At 32.5% G+C, this 18591-nt stretch overlaps 1 protein-coding gene across 1 annotated transcript; it reads right to left on the reverse strand.

Moving 5' to 3' along the window:
- Nucleotides 1-1582: 1582 nt before the first annotated feature.
- On the reverse strand, nt 1583-12893 carry LOC127712764 (uncharacterized). The gene is made up of 2 exons (XM_052219384.1): nt 12754-12893; nt 1583-7177 (listed from the first exon to the last, which is right to left on the reverse strand). Exon 2 carries the CDS (start codon nt 6991-6993, stop codon nt 5653-5655), a length of 1341 nt encoding a protein of 446 aa, XP_052075344.1. The 5' UTR covers nt 6994-7177; nt 12754-12893; the 3' UTR covers nt 1583-5652.
- Nucleotides 12894-18591: the final 5698 nt, after the last annotated feature.

Raw genomic sequence — 18591 nt, forward strand, 5'->3', positions numbered from 1 at the left:
GACGCTCTGATCAAAATAGTTAAAAAAAAAGCCAAACAAGCACAAAATAAGATTTGGCTTGTGCTTTAGTTTTATGACCTTATAATTACAGGTATGTATTGAATAGTTCGAAGTTTTTTTTTATTGACGGATTGGTACCACAGGTATATAAGTGTTTAATCCTGTATTCGTTTACAAATTAAAATATCTGCATCCAATACCTTAAAATCATGTATGTCGTATGCTGCTTCTTTGTCATTGATCAGAAGTTGTGATAAAGAGAAACAAGACAGCTCTAGGTGCTTACATTAAATCTTTACTGTAGTTTAACTTTCGAAGTACAAGACTATCTATTCAAATATGTCAAAACGTTCTGTTTCACTACAATCCGGGGATAAGATAAGACCTGGCTTTGTAACAAAATATGTAATCTGTAACAAAAAGTAATCGATAAGAAACCACAAAGGATGTCACAATTTCTGGTCTACTGGTATAAATTTGGATACCCTGTCTATCTCACAAGTTTCAGGCCTATATATATAGTTTTAATGTTAAGTCTACTCCTGTAGTGTCTTTACCTGCAATTCAAACATAATATACCAATTGCAAACTGTCATAACAGTTATTTTTAGAGTAAAAGCTTCCATATGTAAACTAGCCGTCTGTAATAGTTCCAACAAAAATAAGGTGTAACAGACAGACGGACACATATGTTGTTTCCAGGATATATAGCCCAATTTTGAACACCAAGCTTTCAGGTTTAAAACCAGTGAAATATCTTCGGAAAATGATATAAAAAGATTATATAAAAGGTGTAAATCAATGCAAGTTTAACAAAAGTAGTCTCATTCTGTCCTGAATATGTTTTTAAGCAAACTGTCAGTAGACCGATATGAAAATGACGATAATACATTTCTCCGATAAAAATTCAAATTTCAGAAGAAGCAAGAATAAAAGAGGGACGAAAGATACCAGAGGGACAGTCAAACTCATAGATCGAAAAAACAAACTGACAACGCCATGGCCAAAAATAAAAAGACAAACAGACAAATAATAAAATTGAGAATGGAAATGGGGAATGTGTCATAGAGACAACAACCCGACCATAGAGCAGACAACAATAGTACAGATGACACAACATAGAAAACTAAAGACTAAGCAACACGAACCCCACCAAAAACTGGGGGTGATCTCAGGTGCTCCGGAAGGGTAAACAGATCCTGCTCCACATGTGGCACCCGTCGTGTTGCTTATGTTATTACAAATCCGGTAAATAGTCTAATTCGGTAAGTCACATTCGTGAAAAGGGAAGGGTATTGTAGTTACGACATAAGGAACATATCCGATATCATCTGTGAAACGGTTATTCCATAACGGTCAACCAACTCGTGATGGCGTCCGTAAAATTTACGAAGGGATGATTTCAACTTCACCATTTGGAACTCTTGGTTTAATAGCTTCTCAATAAAATATCACATCATGTAATAAGTCTTTACTATGGATCCAGATTAATAACAATAATTTCCCGCAAAAAGCTTAAGGTGAGTAATCGACTTAGCATTAACTTAGGTTAGTGACACGACTTTTATCAGTAATTACATAATTCAGTAAAATACAATTTTTATTAAAAAAAACCCACAGGATTAATAAGAAAAAAACAGTAACATTATTTTATGCAACTGATAAAGCTGAACATTTTAACAAGAATTGTTATTCGCAGATTGACTTATTTTTTACTCGATTCATTTAAAGTTCAGCTCATGATTTCCATCATAAGCAGTGAAACGCTTTCTAAAGAAACTAGTCTCAATATGTAAATATTCAAAGTTTTCGCTTTAATTCTATGCAAACCATAACCAAAACTAGCCAATATATGCATCAAATTGGAGAGTGAGTTCCTACCTAGAAAATGTCCAAAAAATGCTGAAAATTGCACAAAATTCGATATATGCTTGAAATTTCCCTTTACCTACACACGTTTGCATATCTGAGCTTGAAATTATTTACAAAAGGCAATCACTCCGTGAGGTAAATTTTGCAAGAAACTTTATCAAGCTCTCTGATTGGTTCAAAACATTCGGAATTGTAATGCATGGATTGCTCCGTCACTAAAGAAACTTCCGAAGAAAGCATACTTACATTACTAATAATGAAATATACGAATGAACTAAATTAAGCGACCCACAAATGTAACATTGCCTCCTTCCTACCGAAAAGATATGTCGGCATATCTTGCAGATTCCATGCGTAATTTAACCCGCTACTATTTGAAACTTATTAACTGGTCTCGCTTGTACGACAACAGTAGTCCTAACTAATTATATACACATCTCCCCTCCTAAAATATAACGAATAATTATACAAGCTAAACATTTTACAAAATATAGCTGCACCACCATCAAAAATTTCAAGCTTTAATGTATGTAAAAGTAAAAGAATATTATATACAAAGTGACAAAAATGGTCTCCTGTTTTGTATTATATGTATCTAAAAAATCTTTTTACACATTATCTAAAAACAATTAATTCATGCTCAAACATATCTCAGAACTAGTTCAACAGCTCTTTTCAAGGGATAAATTAATGAAAGACCCTGAATTTCCTTGAATTACAAATGTCAAATTTACAATTTTAGTCTGGCTCTTCTGGGTTCATATAAATACAATGACACTCGAGGTTTCAATGTATTAAACAACTTAACCATAACAAGTTTGACTTGACATCTTTGGACCTTATGACCATAAAAAAAAACTCTTAAAAGTATCTGTGTAAAAATAATAAATTTCAAGTTACGACTATCAATGTTATTACCTTCTATTTGTAATTTAATGGTACTATATCTGGAGATAATTCAGTGTCCAATCATTGCCACATATCATCTTGTACAATACTGTATAATTATGTACCATCTTTACGATACAATATAACAAAACCATTAATAAAAGTAATACCACAATTGGTTGACATTCTATTATTTCTACCAAACAAACTACAAATATAACTGTGTTCCAAAGTTAAACCGTAGGATTCATTGTAATTTTTTCATTTAAACAAACTGTCACAAGAGACAATCACTGCACGTGTTAAATTTCCCCATAAACGTATTTGAGCTCTCTGATTAGTTGAGGGGAAACTATTAAGAAGTTTGCTGCATCATTAACATTCGCATCTTCGCCAGCCAAGGGTTACAATCCACTCCCCTCCTTTCCACCCTTGGCGGATTGAGAGAGAATATCGCATCCACGAGATAATGATTTTCATTAGTTGCAGTCGTAACTGGCTGCATCCAATCAAAAAGCATCTATAACATGATCACGTGTAGATGTAGAAAATGTAGGTAAACACTTGTCACGTGCTAATTTTGCAACAAGTCTTTACCCCAAAACATATGACGGTATTTAGTGACAATTTAAATGTTCAACTAATAGAAGTTCCTGTTTATGTTTCTTGCACAAATGGTAGAATGTCAACGTATATTTTCGTTTCCTGCTTCACCAAGTTAGTAGAGTCTAGACGCTACCGTATTTTCACCTCCACACTGAAGAGTGTTCAAGTGCTACCATTGGTCAAGATTAATGTATTCGGAATGGGCGTGACTTTAATCAACCGATAGAGGGCGCACCATTGTTATCACAAATGCTGGCTCAATCTGCCAAAGGTGGAGAGGAGGGGAGTGGATTGTAACCCTTGGCTAGCGAAAATGTAAAATTAGAAAAAAAAAGTAATAAAATAGTCATACTCAAACATTCTTAGAAAAGGAATATGAATTACTAATAATAAAATCAATAAATGAACAAAATTAAGCGACCAACAAATTATACTATAATACTTAACCTGTCACTACATAAGATTGTATAATGTCATGTTTGAAAAAATACCCCGAGAAACCTGAAAGGTTCAATGTGTAAAAGAGATGCTTAGAACTGATCCTGGTAGTTCTACATCAGAACCATTTTCGACAATTTTACTCTAGGGCTGATTTTTTCTTTTTTATAATAAATTAAAAATGTCAGTTCTACAGAAAGGTTAGAACTGATTTAAACTTTATATAGATTTCAGTTCTTATACAGACAAAATGTATTTACTTAACTACGACATGCTTACTACCCTTAGGATCATTCATATCCCCTGAAATCAATGGTCTTTAAATATCTCATAAACCATCGAGATTAATCATGATATTTTTGTATTGATTGCAACATATCCTCTTCTCTAAGGTTGTCTGTAATTATAACATAACTTGCATTCAATAGAAAAAAAGGGATATTATTTGAAGAGGTTTTATAATAAGATATGTAAATTTTATATGATTATAAAATGATATTTGGTTATTATAACTTAATAATACATAGTTGATCCCTAGTTTATCATAAAGGAGCCATATCTTGTCTGCCTTTTATCTATGATTAAGAAAAACGTTTGAATAAGTATAACAAACAACCGAACTCCAAGGTAAGTTAAGAAAGGGATAAGTCCATTCCAACTGACTAAATCAAACGTTATCAATCAACGGAATGAGTTAAAAAAAACTTTCATATTCCTGGCTTGGAACATGTACATGCATTTTTCCGAAGAAAGAGGTTGGTTAAACCCAGTTGTAAAGCTATCTGAACGTCCCGCTAGTATGACAATTGTATATAGATCCGTTATATTGGGTGATTAATCCAAACAGACATAAAAGGTTAGACATTAATTAGCATAAAGCAGCCAAGTCTGTTTAAACACATAGTTATACAACACAACTGATGAAAAATATCAAACAAACATACAAATAAATATAGCAAATACGCCAACTGAATGGTTGGTGTAAATTCGACAAAGACAAAGAAAAAAGATTTTGTAGTTGATATTATATTGACAAGGCGCCGGTAAAAAAGTTTGGAGTTGATAGTAAATACCGTATAGTATACACTTGATCAATAAAGTACAAATTAAGTAAAATATAAATAGGGAAAAACACGCAAGCAATACTGTTAAAACCTCTTGCGCCATAAACATGATAAACGCCGCTCAGATCCAACCTGCACCAGGAACGCCCAGTCAAAACCCCGATAGCTGAATGTATAAATACCGCGTCAGTCAAAAGTCGTATGATCAATAGATACATAATAGCACGAAGACAAATAGAGGAAACACTGTAAAGTTTATAAAAAGTTACACAACTTCAGCACCTAAAATCTATAACTAAAGACCATCTTGTAGTTTTTGTGATTTAGACACTGAATATTTATCTACTAGGTCTAGGTACTTTCCGCTGAACATTTTAAGAAAAAGGAATAAACGTTCTTTGACAAAGCCCTGGTTCATTTTCTTTTTTGCTCAGACACCGATTACTATTTACAAAGTTGCAAGCACTTGAATATCTTAGTTGAGAAATGTATACTCCATACGCGGGTGAAGTTGAGATAATCATGCTGAGGTGAGGAGAATTTATAATTTCAAAATTGAAATCGTCTCGTTTGTCATAAATACTGGTACTGAAATGACTTCTGTTGTCAAATTCGAGGTAAACATTGACAATATACTTATAAACACTGACAATAAAATGGTAACTAAAAAAAGTATCTGCAAATCAATTTAGTTCTGCTATCGACTTTAACACGATTAAAAAAAATGCTACACCACAATGCATACAAAAAAACTTCCTTTTCTGTTTAGCTAGGTGTAAAGCGATCACCATGTTCTTTTACGTTCTACGTTGTACACCAAAGCGTGATTACTGGAACCACATACCAATAGTTGATCAGAATCTGGATACATGCACAGACAACTGAAATCACTGAGGGCGGCATCCTCTTTATCTATCACAACTCTGCTACTTGATCCGTACGGCGAAATAATATATATAGCTTCATTTAATTTGCTGAAAACATAAACATATTTTCTCTGATCAACTGCAACTCCTACAGGCCTTTGAACTATATCAGGATACGTCCATTTTCGTTTACCAAATACATCGTAGCATAAAATTTCATCGTCGCGTTCGCTCACACTGTAAATTTCATCGTTACGTAGAATAAACTCTTTACCACGAATTGTGAAACAGTTGATTTGTTTGCCTTCTAAGTCTGCAACGATCAACTTTTCATTACCAGGAAAGCCAATAGCCAACAATTTCCCGTCACAGTCCACATTATAACATTTATATGGGAAATAGACAGTTTGTATGATTTGGCCCAAAACTATATCTACATAAACGACCGCTTTTTCATTCGGAATAGTCAAGGCAACTGTGTTGTCTTCTAAAGAACAGACATCATAAGGTGAATTGGAAAATGTGACTATATCTTTGAAATTGCCTCTTTGATGTAGAACTAATCGATTTTGGTGGCGATCAACAAGCACACATTTTTCATTTGTTAGTTGGGCACATCCCGTTACATCTATATTGCTTGGAAGCTTAAATCTCTCACCAAACTCAAGAGAAATGGTAACTGCTGATCTCTGTGACCTTTGAGCGAACGTTGGCGATACAGATTTCGGATAATTCATAACAGAAGGGGTTGACTTGATCACAGCCTTACCAAATGACACAATTTTATTATCAAATGCGTTTAAGGTCGGGTCTACATTAACAGATATATCTTTCGTCGAAAGTGCATCTGTTTCTCTCAATTCATCTAGTGACTTACTGATTTTTTTCAATATTTCTTTACTTGATCTTACAGCAAAAAAGAATTGTTTTTCGGTACCGTCGCGCTGTAAATCATCCAATTCTTTCGCCATGTCTTGCAGAGCAATAGTGTTGTGGCATGTGTGCTTCGTTGTAGCCTCTAATTTTGACTTCAGATTTTCGTAATTAGTTGTAATTTCTTCCTTTATGATCGTTTCCAAAGTGTCTAAGTGAGTATTTACCTGGCTTCTTACTTGGCGTATTTCTTCCAAACACTGTTTTCTTTGATCATCAATCGATGATTTCATTTTAGACAGGAAACTTTCAATGGCTTGAAATTCCTGTGTCAGATTTTTTAAATCAGCGCCCACTTTTTTTAGACGTAGCACTATATTTAGCATCTCGTGTTACCGTTTCTAGTGGCAGTACTTGACATCGATAATGTTCACCAATCCTGCACAGTCGACAATAACTCGTTTCATGATCTTCACAATAATTTTCAAAATCTTGATTGTGAGTTTCACAGATAGTATTCATTTCTGAGTTAGCTAGGTTGATTTTCGTTCTGGGTATAAATTCGAACACCTAAAATAAAAAAAGCTTGCATTTATGGCTTTGTTTATCGTTAGCCCCTCGAATGAAGATTCCATTTTAGTGAAAATACTGAGGGTTGGTAATATCTCAACATTCATCAATTTTGTTTGGAAAATTCAGAATATTACGCTAACAGAGGTTTTAATCACAACATGTACATGCTGTATTGAGTGGTTGATAACAGTAGCATGATTAGCCTTACAGTTTTTAAAACCGAAAGGTTCTTCGAGAATCCAATGAATATGTTGTATTACAATTACGTGTATTAAGGTGGGAAATTTTTATGTAGAACTCATGTGAGCGTTAATTCAATGGAGATACAAAAAAATATTTAATTTTCTATACTTAAATTTATATTTTGAAAAAAAAAAAAAAATAATAATCACGAAATTACTTTAGTTACAACAGAACACGTATATAATGTGTCTGAATTATCAAATGAAATTAAAAAACATATTATGAGGACCGTCTGAAAACTATTTTAAAGAAAAGTATATTTTAAATCAACTATTTGGGATAGTTCTTATTCAAGATTTATTGAAAAGATTAACAGAATAAAACAAATAACTTCAATTTATTCTACTGTTTGTACATTTTGGTAGCTTAAACAATATTTGAGTGGATGCAATTATCACACGTGACACTGAAGAAAACACTTCATATTCCCCTCTAAATATCGGGACTTCCTCGTACAACTTTACGCGCGGTTAATTTACATGTTGTGTACAAGTTATGATTTTGTACACATTATAATTTGTACAAAAATAATTGTACAAATTATAATTCTAAAGTATGTATTTTGACTTTGGAAAAATTATAATTTGTACAAAGTTTGACTAAAATTCACTTATAACTTGTTCAATAATTTATAGTATGGATTTTGTTATAAAAAAACATTTATACACACTCTAGAATTTTTATTCAATGACCACACAATAAATCTTTTTTACAAAATACAAAAATAGTTCGGTTTCATTTGTTTGAGAATGTGAGTGAATTATGGCACAGGGAATTGCACAACATCGTTTGCTTTTTACATTTAAATTTAGAAGTGCTGCACCCCCTTTGCATTACATAAAAGAAACCTATAACCACCAGTTTTTGAAAACGTTTTAACTGCATTACGTAGCGAAAGGTGAAGCTCATGAACCGTTGCTGCGAATAAAGATGTGTTTTTAACAGTTTCAATTTGATTCCTCGACAAATATCCTGTTAAAATTCCTATAGCTTTTCCAATGCGAAACCCAAATTCTCCAGATTCAATGATTACACCTAATATATTTCGAGGATCAGTTGGGGCACGGCCATACTAATGAATTGGTATAATGACATTATCCCCAACAGCAAGATCTGATAATTTCCGTTTTGTTTTCTCGCTTCGATATTCGGCTTGGATCTGTTGGCCAGACAGCGCACGCTTCCTGGCACGTATGATTGGTGTTTCAACGTCAGTGTCATCCTGATTGTCACTCGGGCCAATTTTTATTATTACTATCAGAATTTTCACTGGGGTCAATTTCTATTATGCTATCAGAATTGTCATTGGGGCTAATTTTTATTATTCTATCAGAATTGTCACTGGAGCCAATTACTATCAGAATTAACTCCATCTAGGTATTTTTTGTATTTTGTAAACAAGGTTTATTGTGTAGTCATTGAATGAAAAGTTCATAGTGAGTATCAATGCTTTTTTATAACAAAATCCATACTTTAAATTATTGTACAAGTAAGAAGTGAATTCTAGTCAAATTTTGTACAAATTGTAATTTGTACAAAAAAATTGTCCAAATTATAATTTGTATTTTGACTCTGTACAAATTGTAATTTGTACAGAGTCAAAATACAAATTATAATTTGGACAATTTGTTTGTACATTTTTGTACAGAGTCAAAATACAAATTATAATTTGGACAATTTTTTTGTACAAATTATAATTTGTACAAAATGATAACTTGTCCACAACATACATACCGTTTAAAACGTTTCTTAAATAGCTATAATAGTAAAGTTATGTTTTTCAAAATTATATCAGATGTTAAAAGAAAAAAAAAAAAATATTTATAACTTTTGATTAGTATTAATTTTCATTATTTCTCTATGTTTATGTCGTGTTTAGTAATGCAAAAAGATGGACAAGCAAAAAAATGTATGTATATTAATATTGAATGTTCAGGTAGTAAACAAAGTGCATGTATAGACAGTGGAATAAAACATCCATTTCCTTTCCATTCGGGGAATATATGAAGATTTGTTTACCCTCGAAAAGTCCTATTTCCCTCGGGAAATATGAATTTTTTTGGGTGAACAAATTTTCATATCTCCCTCGGACACGGGAAATAAATGTATAATATTCATATAATTGTAAAAAAGTTCATTTAATCCATTTCATTTTGGCTGTGTAGTTCTGGCATTTCCGTTGTCAGTTTTTTTTCGACTTGTGAGTTTGAATGTTTCTTTGGTATCTTTCTCCTCTCTTTAAGTTCTGGAGAAGACTTTTTTTAGCGGAATAGGCCATCTAGAGCAATGTGTTCTTGGCGCATTGTGTTGTTTTACTGACAATTTATCAATTTATTAAGTCAATTGTGGGGAACCTACCAACCTAGAGGCCGTCCCAATCACTTCAGACACTTGTCTGAATAATATTATATGCCGTTGATTAAACAGGTCGGGTAACTACCTTTTATGGAAACGCATACTTTTTCAAACAGTACAAAGCACATTTTGACAGATTATCGGAAAGAAAGTTTACCATTCAAATGGAGACATAAGAACATAATTTGTTGCGTGACTAATTTCATATTCAAAGTGTACGACATTCTTTGATGTGTTTCCCTCGGTTTTCGCTTGTTACCCGGATTTGTTTTTGCTTAATCGAATTCTGACTATTGAACAGCGGTATACTACTGTTGGCTTTATTTGACGGATGATTCGATTTAATGAGTATCCCCGTTCAATAATATAGAATAAGACATATCATATTTATGTGCTAACTGGTGACGATGCCTAACCATGGAGGTATTATATATAGACAAACGAAATAATAATACTAAATTTAAACTGAATTTGAAACAAATTAAGATCTAAAAGTTTTCCAGATTCTGAGAGAGAAAAATATACTCATTGATTATTTACTTATATATGTTTAAAGTTATTTGGCGTTGAAAAGCAGCGTTGTTATTATAAATTAAGACCAATTGGTATGAACTAAATATGTAAAATTGGTGTAATAAATAGATTATTCATTAAATACATGACTAGCCTTAACACTTTTCGATGTTGATAATGATGGATGGCTTTTTCACGTCCAGTGGCAAATTAAACGCATGTATCCTGCAATCGACCTTTCTTCTATACAAATACAGGTGTACAGATAAAACAAAGCAATGTATGTTTACATGTAGAGTCTCATGTTTCTGTTATGTATGTTGTGAGCGATTTGTTGTTTTCGTCACAGTTTAATTTGTGTCATTACCAATGGCCACGTTTAAGGCATGGTGATATCATGACAAAAACACAAAAAATTCAAAGTTTTTTTTGGGGGGGGGGGGGGGGGGGGGACTAACATTTAAGTATAAATGTTAGTAACATTTATATTGTAGGACATAAACAGTATGTCATTTGTATATTTTAGGAAAATGTAACATGTATTGGTATTCGCTACTAAAATTAAAGTCATATTTTCCTGTAATGTACGGATATTGTATATATTAAGGACGAGAACATGTCAGTTTGATATGAATATAAACCCTGCATAGTACTAGACCATCACAGGAAGCCGAATTTTAAACGTTTCCTTTTTCTATTCTAGTTAACTAATCAATAATTTGATATTTTTGAGACATTAAACTTTTAATTAACTTGTTATAATAACTACCTGATCTAATTCAGCAAAACCCAATAAAATTATTCATAGAGATCTTTTTTAACAAATTAACAGTATATGGTATTTGCATTTGCATTTTAATTTGTTTATTCATATCAAGTTTCCATGGAGCCCTCCGTGCACTTTGAAGACAATACGTTTCAATAAAATAGCCTCTTGATGGCATTTGTACCTAAAGATTTATGAAATGTCTTGGCGACGCTCTGTGTCTTAATTTTTGATAGCAAAGTGATACTTACAGCCATCCGAACATAACGAAGATACAACATTTCCGTTGAATCTTTTGGTATAATTTCATATTTATAGATAGGAAAATTTCATATTAGACATTGAAAGATCAGGGATGACATAAAACGGTCTTTTACATGAAATTCATTTTGAATATCATAAATGATTTTAAAATGATGATTTTCGGTGGTTTGTGTATGCTTCTATGCAGTGGTCATGTTTTTAAATTTGTTATTCTGGCTTCGGTTTTGTTGTTAAAGATTTATTAATTATAAAGAGAGAATTGTTGTCTATATAAAATTCCTTAGTAAAACATAATAAAAAACAGTATTTACCATATTTCAAAATATACTATTTGGTAAAACTGTTACGGAGTTATCGGAACTAGGCGAAACTGTTTGGGTAACGTGCGGCTAAATGATCAAAGAATGCCTTTGAAGAAAGATTTTAATTCAAACGCATGTATCGTACGACCTTTTCAATTACATGTTCTGTGTTTTTATTGTCATTCAGTATATATTGTGTTAGTCCAACAGATCAAGCGGGGTATCAATCGGAGATCATTCGTTTTTTGGACACCGAAAATCAATTGGAGAAAAATCCTCATATATAGATATAGGAAGATGTGGTATGAGTACCAATGATACAACTCTCCATCCAAGTCACAATTTATAAAAAGTAAACCATTATGGGTATAAATTCTTATTAACACGTTATCGGAATTTTACGAAACTCTTTGAGTGACGTACAGCTAAATGATTAAATAATGGATTTAAGAAATATTGTTTATTTTGATTTAAGCAGAGCTTTTGAATATGTTCTGTGTTTCTATTTTCATTCAGTAAATTATATTGTGTTAGTCCAACAAATCAAGCGGGGTATGAATCGGAGATATTTCATTTATTTTGGACAACGGATATGAATGGAAGAATAATCCTCATAACTTTACTTTATATTAGAATCAAGTTACAGCATGTAGTAAATGGTTCAGGTCGCCGCTTTTTATAATAGTTTGTAAACAACTGCGTCATAGTAAATCGAGAAAAATACAGTGCATTCATCTCTTTAATTTTCTGAAACATAATTGAATGAACTATCTTAAAATAGAATGCCCGTTCGTTTTAAATGTAAAAAATAATATAGTTAAAAAAAATCTAAATAAAACACCGAGTGGATGTGGACGGGTATTTATACATCCCCACAACAAAAAGACATTATGTGCAGATCTGAGAGTACTCGCAGTATCTGGCATCTAATTCAAAGCCCATACATTATAACAACTAATAAAAAAATCATAGTACAGTTTAGCAATGTATCTCACCTTGAACGCTGTATATGTTTGCAACTATTTGCATTGTCGAACTTCTGAATGTGAAATAACGTGAGAGTCGAATAAAAAAAAATCATTAATCGATATAGCTACAAAATGTAGTAATACTGTTTATATTCAACTCACCTTTTCTTAAATGTTTTGTAATTGAAGTACACTAATCCATCTAGTTGTTAAGTGTTAAATCTATCCATCTATAAATATAGACGTTCGGGTAGTTACACATCGTGTTCATTGGAGGTTAACTTATAGAAGAAATATGATTAAATAGAGTGATGGTCGAGAAGTCAATGAACTCCTAACACATACAAAATGACAAGTTCTTAGTAGTTATCCATATATAACGAATGCCACGCTCTTACAACAGCGAAAATGTATTCACCTTTTATGTTCATTATAAAAAGTCAATGTCCTTATATAAAAATTGCGGTCTTTATCCAACGCAATCATAGGTTTGAACGTTGTTTTCAATTTAGACTTTTTCATATTTATTTCGTTTGGGCTTGTATTATATATTCCCTCCGGTTTATATAATCCGTTCATCCTATTTTGACTCTTTAAAATTCAAGAGTCTATCCTAAATTGAGGTAAATTAAATGGCCTTCCAAATACTTTTCGATCCCTAACATCACCGAAGAGACATTAATTGTCGAAATCCGGATATGGTGTAAAAAATTTAGCACCTCATGTTGTGGTTTACCATCTTTGCCGCAAGTTTATTGTTTTCTATTTGGTATTACAGTTAATATAGAGATCCATTTTGTTACGCCTTGTGATCAATTTATTTGGCAATCGCCAATGGCAGTCAGGAGGGTATAAGAACATCAGTTGTTCGACCTGCTAGTCAAATGTGTTTTGTTAAAATATATTTTTGCACTCTTTTGGTCTTTTGGAAAATGTTGTTTGTGCTGTATTTAGACCCTTCTACAACGAAATTTGTTACATGCACACGTATAAAAATTGCGGTTTTTATCCAACGCAATCATAGGTTTGAACGTTGTTTTCAATTTAGACTTTTTCATATTTATTTCGTTTGGGCTTGTATTATATAATCCCTCCGGTTTATATAATCCGTTCATCCTATTTTGACTCTTTAAAATTCAAGAGTCTATCCTAAATTGGGGTAAATTAAATGGCCTTCCAAATACTTTTCGATCCCTAACATCACCGAAGAGACATTAATTGTCGAAATCCGGATATGGTGTAAAAAATTTAGCACCTCATGTTGTGGTTTACCATTTTTGCTGCAAGTTTATTGTTTTCTATTTGGTATTAAGTATATATATATATATAAAGGTCAGGATTTGGCTATAAAATAGAGAAAATAATGGACCAAATCAAGATAGAGAACACATTTCTATCTTTTAAGAAGACAGAATTAGTGGGTGCTATAATATACATTTGTATAGACTATAATATGAAGGGCGAAAAAAAAAACCATAAGGTGTTTGAACATAAATAAAATAGAGGATGATTGGCCAAACAAAATTAAGAATAGAGAAAAATGGCTAAACATAATTACACAAATGAATGTAGCCAAACATATGAATAAAGAATACAAAAACAAAGAATACCCACTACTTAGTATTCAATACAGACCCTTGTATATTTGACAGGTGTGTTGAAAATATCTCGTATACTAGTATACAAATGACAATTTTATAAGGTTCTAGCACAAATATGGCTGCACAATATACATTACATTTTTTATCGATCTGATTAGTTAAGCCCTTTTCAACTGATTTTTATAGTTTATTCTTATGTTGTGTTGTTACGCCACTGTCTCAGGTTAGGGAAGAGTAGGCGCTTTCAAACATGTTTAACCCGCCATATTCTGTATGTGCCTTCTCAAGTCAGCAGCTTGTAGTTCATTTGATGTCGCTGGTTCATGTCTGCCATATTTATTTATCGTAATTTGTATTGATATCAGTAAGGGCGTAAGTTTTCTCAATTGAATTGTCTCATATTTTTCATGTCGGTTACTTTTATAGCCAACTATACGGTATGGGGTTTTCTCATTGTTGAAAGCCGTACGGTTGCCTATAATTGCTTATATCCACTTCATTTGAACTTTATTGGATAGTTGTCTCATTGGCAATCATACCACATCTCCTTATTTTTATTTTAAAATACTGATGTACAGCCAAGGAACACCCATCAGTAAGGCAAATAACCAATGGAACTAGTGCGTCCAGAATCCTAACTTATTTCAATGCATGTACATGTATTTATTTTAATGTCGCCAATCAGGTTCGGAACGACTCTGTATTTATTTTACATTCTCGTGCAGCTACATGCATACATCTGTAAGTAAAAGTTATGAATATATACCAGTACCCTTAACCTTCACTTTATTTTCGTGAAATCAAACCAAAACAAATATCGGATAAGATGTAGTCAGGTATCATGACTCTCTTTTCAACAGTATCCAATTTGCACGAAACAGAGATTTGGCTAGGATCCCAGACTATTGAGATAATTGCTGCCAATGTGTATGCCCGTAGAGGAAATCGATATGGATGTATCGTATATCGAGTGAAAATGTTTGCCTTCTTTTAAAAGAAGCACCCCCCCCTAAAAAATTAGCATTCTTTGATCATAGTCCCCTATCCGTTAAAAATCCGTTGTACTGAAACAAAATGACTAAAAAGAGCGGAAAACTTATTACTTGCGTGCATGTCATAAGTCTACGGACCATTACTATATACCAAATATCAAATCATTGTCGTCAAGAATGACGAAAAAAAAGTGCTGAAAACTGATTACTTGCTTGAATTCCAAGTCCAAAGACCGTAAATTTGCATAAAATCATCAAACCGGAATAAAATTCAAACTTGGTCAGTACCTATATACCACATTTTAAATCAATATCTTCAAGCACAAAAAACAAGTGTGGAAAACTGATTTGCTAGACTGACGTCGGACGGACAGACAGACAGATGGACGGACAGAGTGCAAACCTAAAGTCTCCTTCGGCTTTGCGGGAAGGGGATTAATAATTCACACACATTGTCAAATTGATGAACCTCCTCTTACCAATCATTTATCTCCTTTCAAATTCATGAACATTTTTTATAGAAAATTTGATTCATTGTACGAACAGTAAAATGTCCATCATTTTGTAGTTGATGATCTAAAATTAAGAAAATCTTTGAAAAAGTAAAAAAGCTTTGGTATATCAATGTTAACACCGTGTTACAATTCATGCAGATGATTCAAACAAATTTGACTTTTTGAAAGAAATGTTAATCAACAATCAAAGCCAGATTGTCCGAAGTGTACACTCTCTTCCTATACACGACTGTCAATCAGTAAATCGAGAACAATATTCGTCAACAAAATATGTTAAGGAGGTCAGATATTGCGATCTGATAGTGAAAGATCTAATATCGAACGGTGAATGCAATTAGTCTAAGAAACAGTTCAACTTCAAAATCTGTGTAAAACTGTTGCATTATCAAAACGAGGAACAAATAAATAATAATAAACGTGTCTGTCTAAACGATTATTATTCCTCAATAACAATGCGCACATTAGTAGTAAAACAAGGCAGTATGTTTGAAGAAAACATAAAAAATAACGCATAACCTTGCGAATTAACATAAATAAACACGGTTTAGTATCAATAAAATTTCAATGCATCATGCTACATATGAAACTAAATATTTAGTGCGTCTTATAGTACAAATAATTAAAGCTGACAACTGACCAATGAATATTCGGCACAAGAACTGTTCCATACATTTGTATGTTTGTGTTTTTAATCTGTGCAAGCACCGAAAGACAAGCGTAAGACTACAAGAAAACAGTAAGTAAATATTTTCCAGAACTAAATAGCATCTCAGAAAAATTGCAATAAAAAAACCTAGATGTATAAGGTTTCCCAGCACATTTAGAAACATGAACAATGAGGTTTTTCTCGTTTGAATTGTTTTACATTTGTCGTTTCGTGGTCTTCTATAGCTGACTATGCGGTATGGGCTTTGCTCATTGTTGAAGACCGTATGGTGACCTATAGTTGATAATTTCTGTGTCATTTGGTCTCTTGTGAAGAGTTGTCTCATTGGCAATCATACCACATCTTCTTTTTTATATGTAACCTTTTAAGGATCAAGTAATTATAAGGTTGAGTGACTCGCTTTTAATGTGTTTATACGAGTTATTTAGCGAGATCGATCGTTCATAGAAAAGCGATGCACGTGTATTGGCTATTTGGGATGTATAAAGACACATACACGTCCGGATGGAACGAAAAGTTCTATTTAACTTTTGTGTTGAGTGAACTTTGAGAATAATTAGTGCATTTTAAGTTTAAGAAGGTTACAAACTTTCCTTGATTTTGATGGGCACGCTTTTTGTTATTGAAGAAGGTGTCAAAATTAATGAAATGACAAATCGTATTGGTCAATCAAATCGTGATGGCGATCGTAAAACTTATATGTCGATTTCAGTCGTTTTCCTTCATAAATCGGAAACCTGTTGGTCAGGTTTTTGTCTAAAGAGCACATTGGTTATTCATTTTATCCTTTCATTATAATGAACCTTAAAAATCAAATATTTAAAATATTTTTTTTATTGAGATGAAGCAATCATCCATGTAGGATGAAATACTATATAGATTCTTAAATGAGACTGGTTGTGTAATTTCTTACTTGATATTCAGTGGCAAATATTTCATGCAAATTCACGGTCAGAATAATTCGAATACGTAAGCATTAAAAAGTTGTTCGACGGGGATCAAACGGTAAACAAGAAATATTTTGAAGAAGATTGCAGTATGAAATAGGAATAAAGTATGCATTACAAGAATAAAGTTGACAACGAAACGTATCTTTTGGGAGCAAAAGAAGCAGACGAATTTGAGGTAGAAGTGATGAACACAATGCATTTTAATTTAATTTTGATTATACCTTTGAAATTGTAAAATTAAATTATGATGACATTTTGCTAACCGTTTTTTCTTCTCTATCTGATAAAGGTCCCTTGAATATGTATGTAGTCATGCCCGATTAAGTTCTAATAAATAGAACATATATTTAAAAATCTACTCCAGGCCAATAACCTCGGGGTATACTAAGTAAACAAAAATGATCTTTTATGAAAAAGGATCGTTCAAGGTGACATTATGTTTCGTTGAAAAACAATAAAAACTGCACGAAAAGGTTTGTAAGATAGGAGTTAATGGGTTTTTTTGTTGTTGTTTTTTTTTTAAAGAGAGCTGGGGATTCTTGATTTTATTTATATTAATATACAACTACATTATTTTCTGCACGAACTATTGCTGGTTCATACATGATAATGCTTATATATTTACATTCAAATAGTATTTTAACGATCATACACAATGAAAAAAAAAAGGAAAAGTCGCACCATCAAATCAATGATACTTGATAAATATATTAAGTATCATTGATTCGATGGTGCGTCGATCATATTAAGACCTGTTTTTGGCTAAAGAGACAACAAAATGTAAACATTCATCATTTTTATTTTGCTTAGTTTCTTCTGTTACCTATTCTAACATCGGACTCGGACTTCTTTTGAATTGAGTTTTACTGTGCGCATAGCTGTGTGTTTGCTTATTCTAAATTTGCGAGAGGTATGGGGGTGGGTTGACATTATTACAGAAACTAGAACTCCCTTAGGCAAAGTTGGTCTTAGATGGATTTGGCTATTTTTACGTCCTTTTTGGTTAATAGCTCTTCAACGTTTTCGGTCCTTTTACATCCTTCGCTTTCAAATATTTCGCTTTGAGCGTTCCTAATAAAGGTAAATCCAGAAAAATGCTTCAGACCCCAGAAATTTATATATCGTGTTGTTTTCACAAAACAAATTTAACCCCGTCGCATTTTTGCGCCTGTCCCATGTCAGGAACCTGTGGCCTTTGTTAGTCTTGTATGTTGTTTTTTTAAATTTTTGTTCATTTATATTTTTCGGAGTTTAGTATGGCGTCAATTTTCTCTG

The sequence above is a fragment of the Mytilus californianus genome, unplaced genomic scaffold, assembly GCF_021869535.1.
Source record: "Mytilus californianus isolate M0D057914Y unplaced genomic scaffold, xbMytCali1.0.p SCAF_8, whole genome shotgun sequence".
NCBI lineage: Eukaryota > Metazoa > Mollusca > Bivalvia > Mytilida > Mytilidae > Mytilus > Mytilus californianus.

What these genes read in the sequence shown, in the direction of transcription:
- LOC127712764 (XM_052219384.1), bottom strand. Translation starts at nt 6,993, where the DNA reads ATGCTAAATATAGTGCTACGTCTAAAAAAAGTGGGCGCTGATTTAAAA.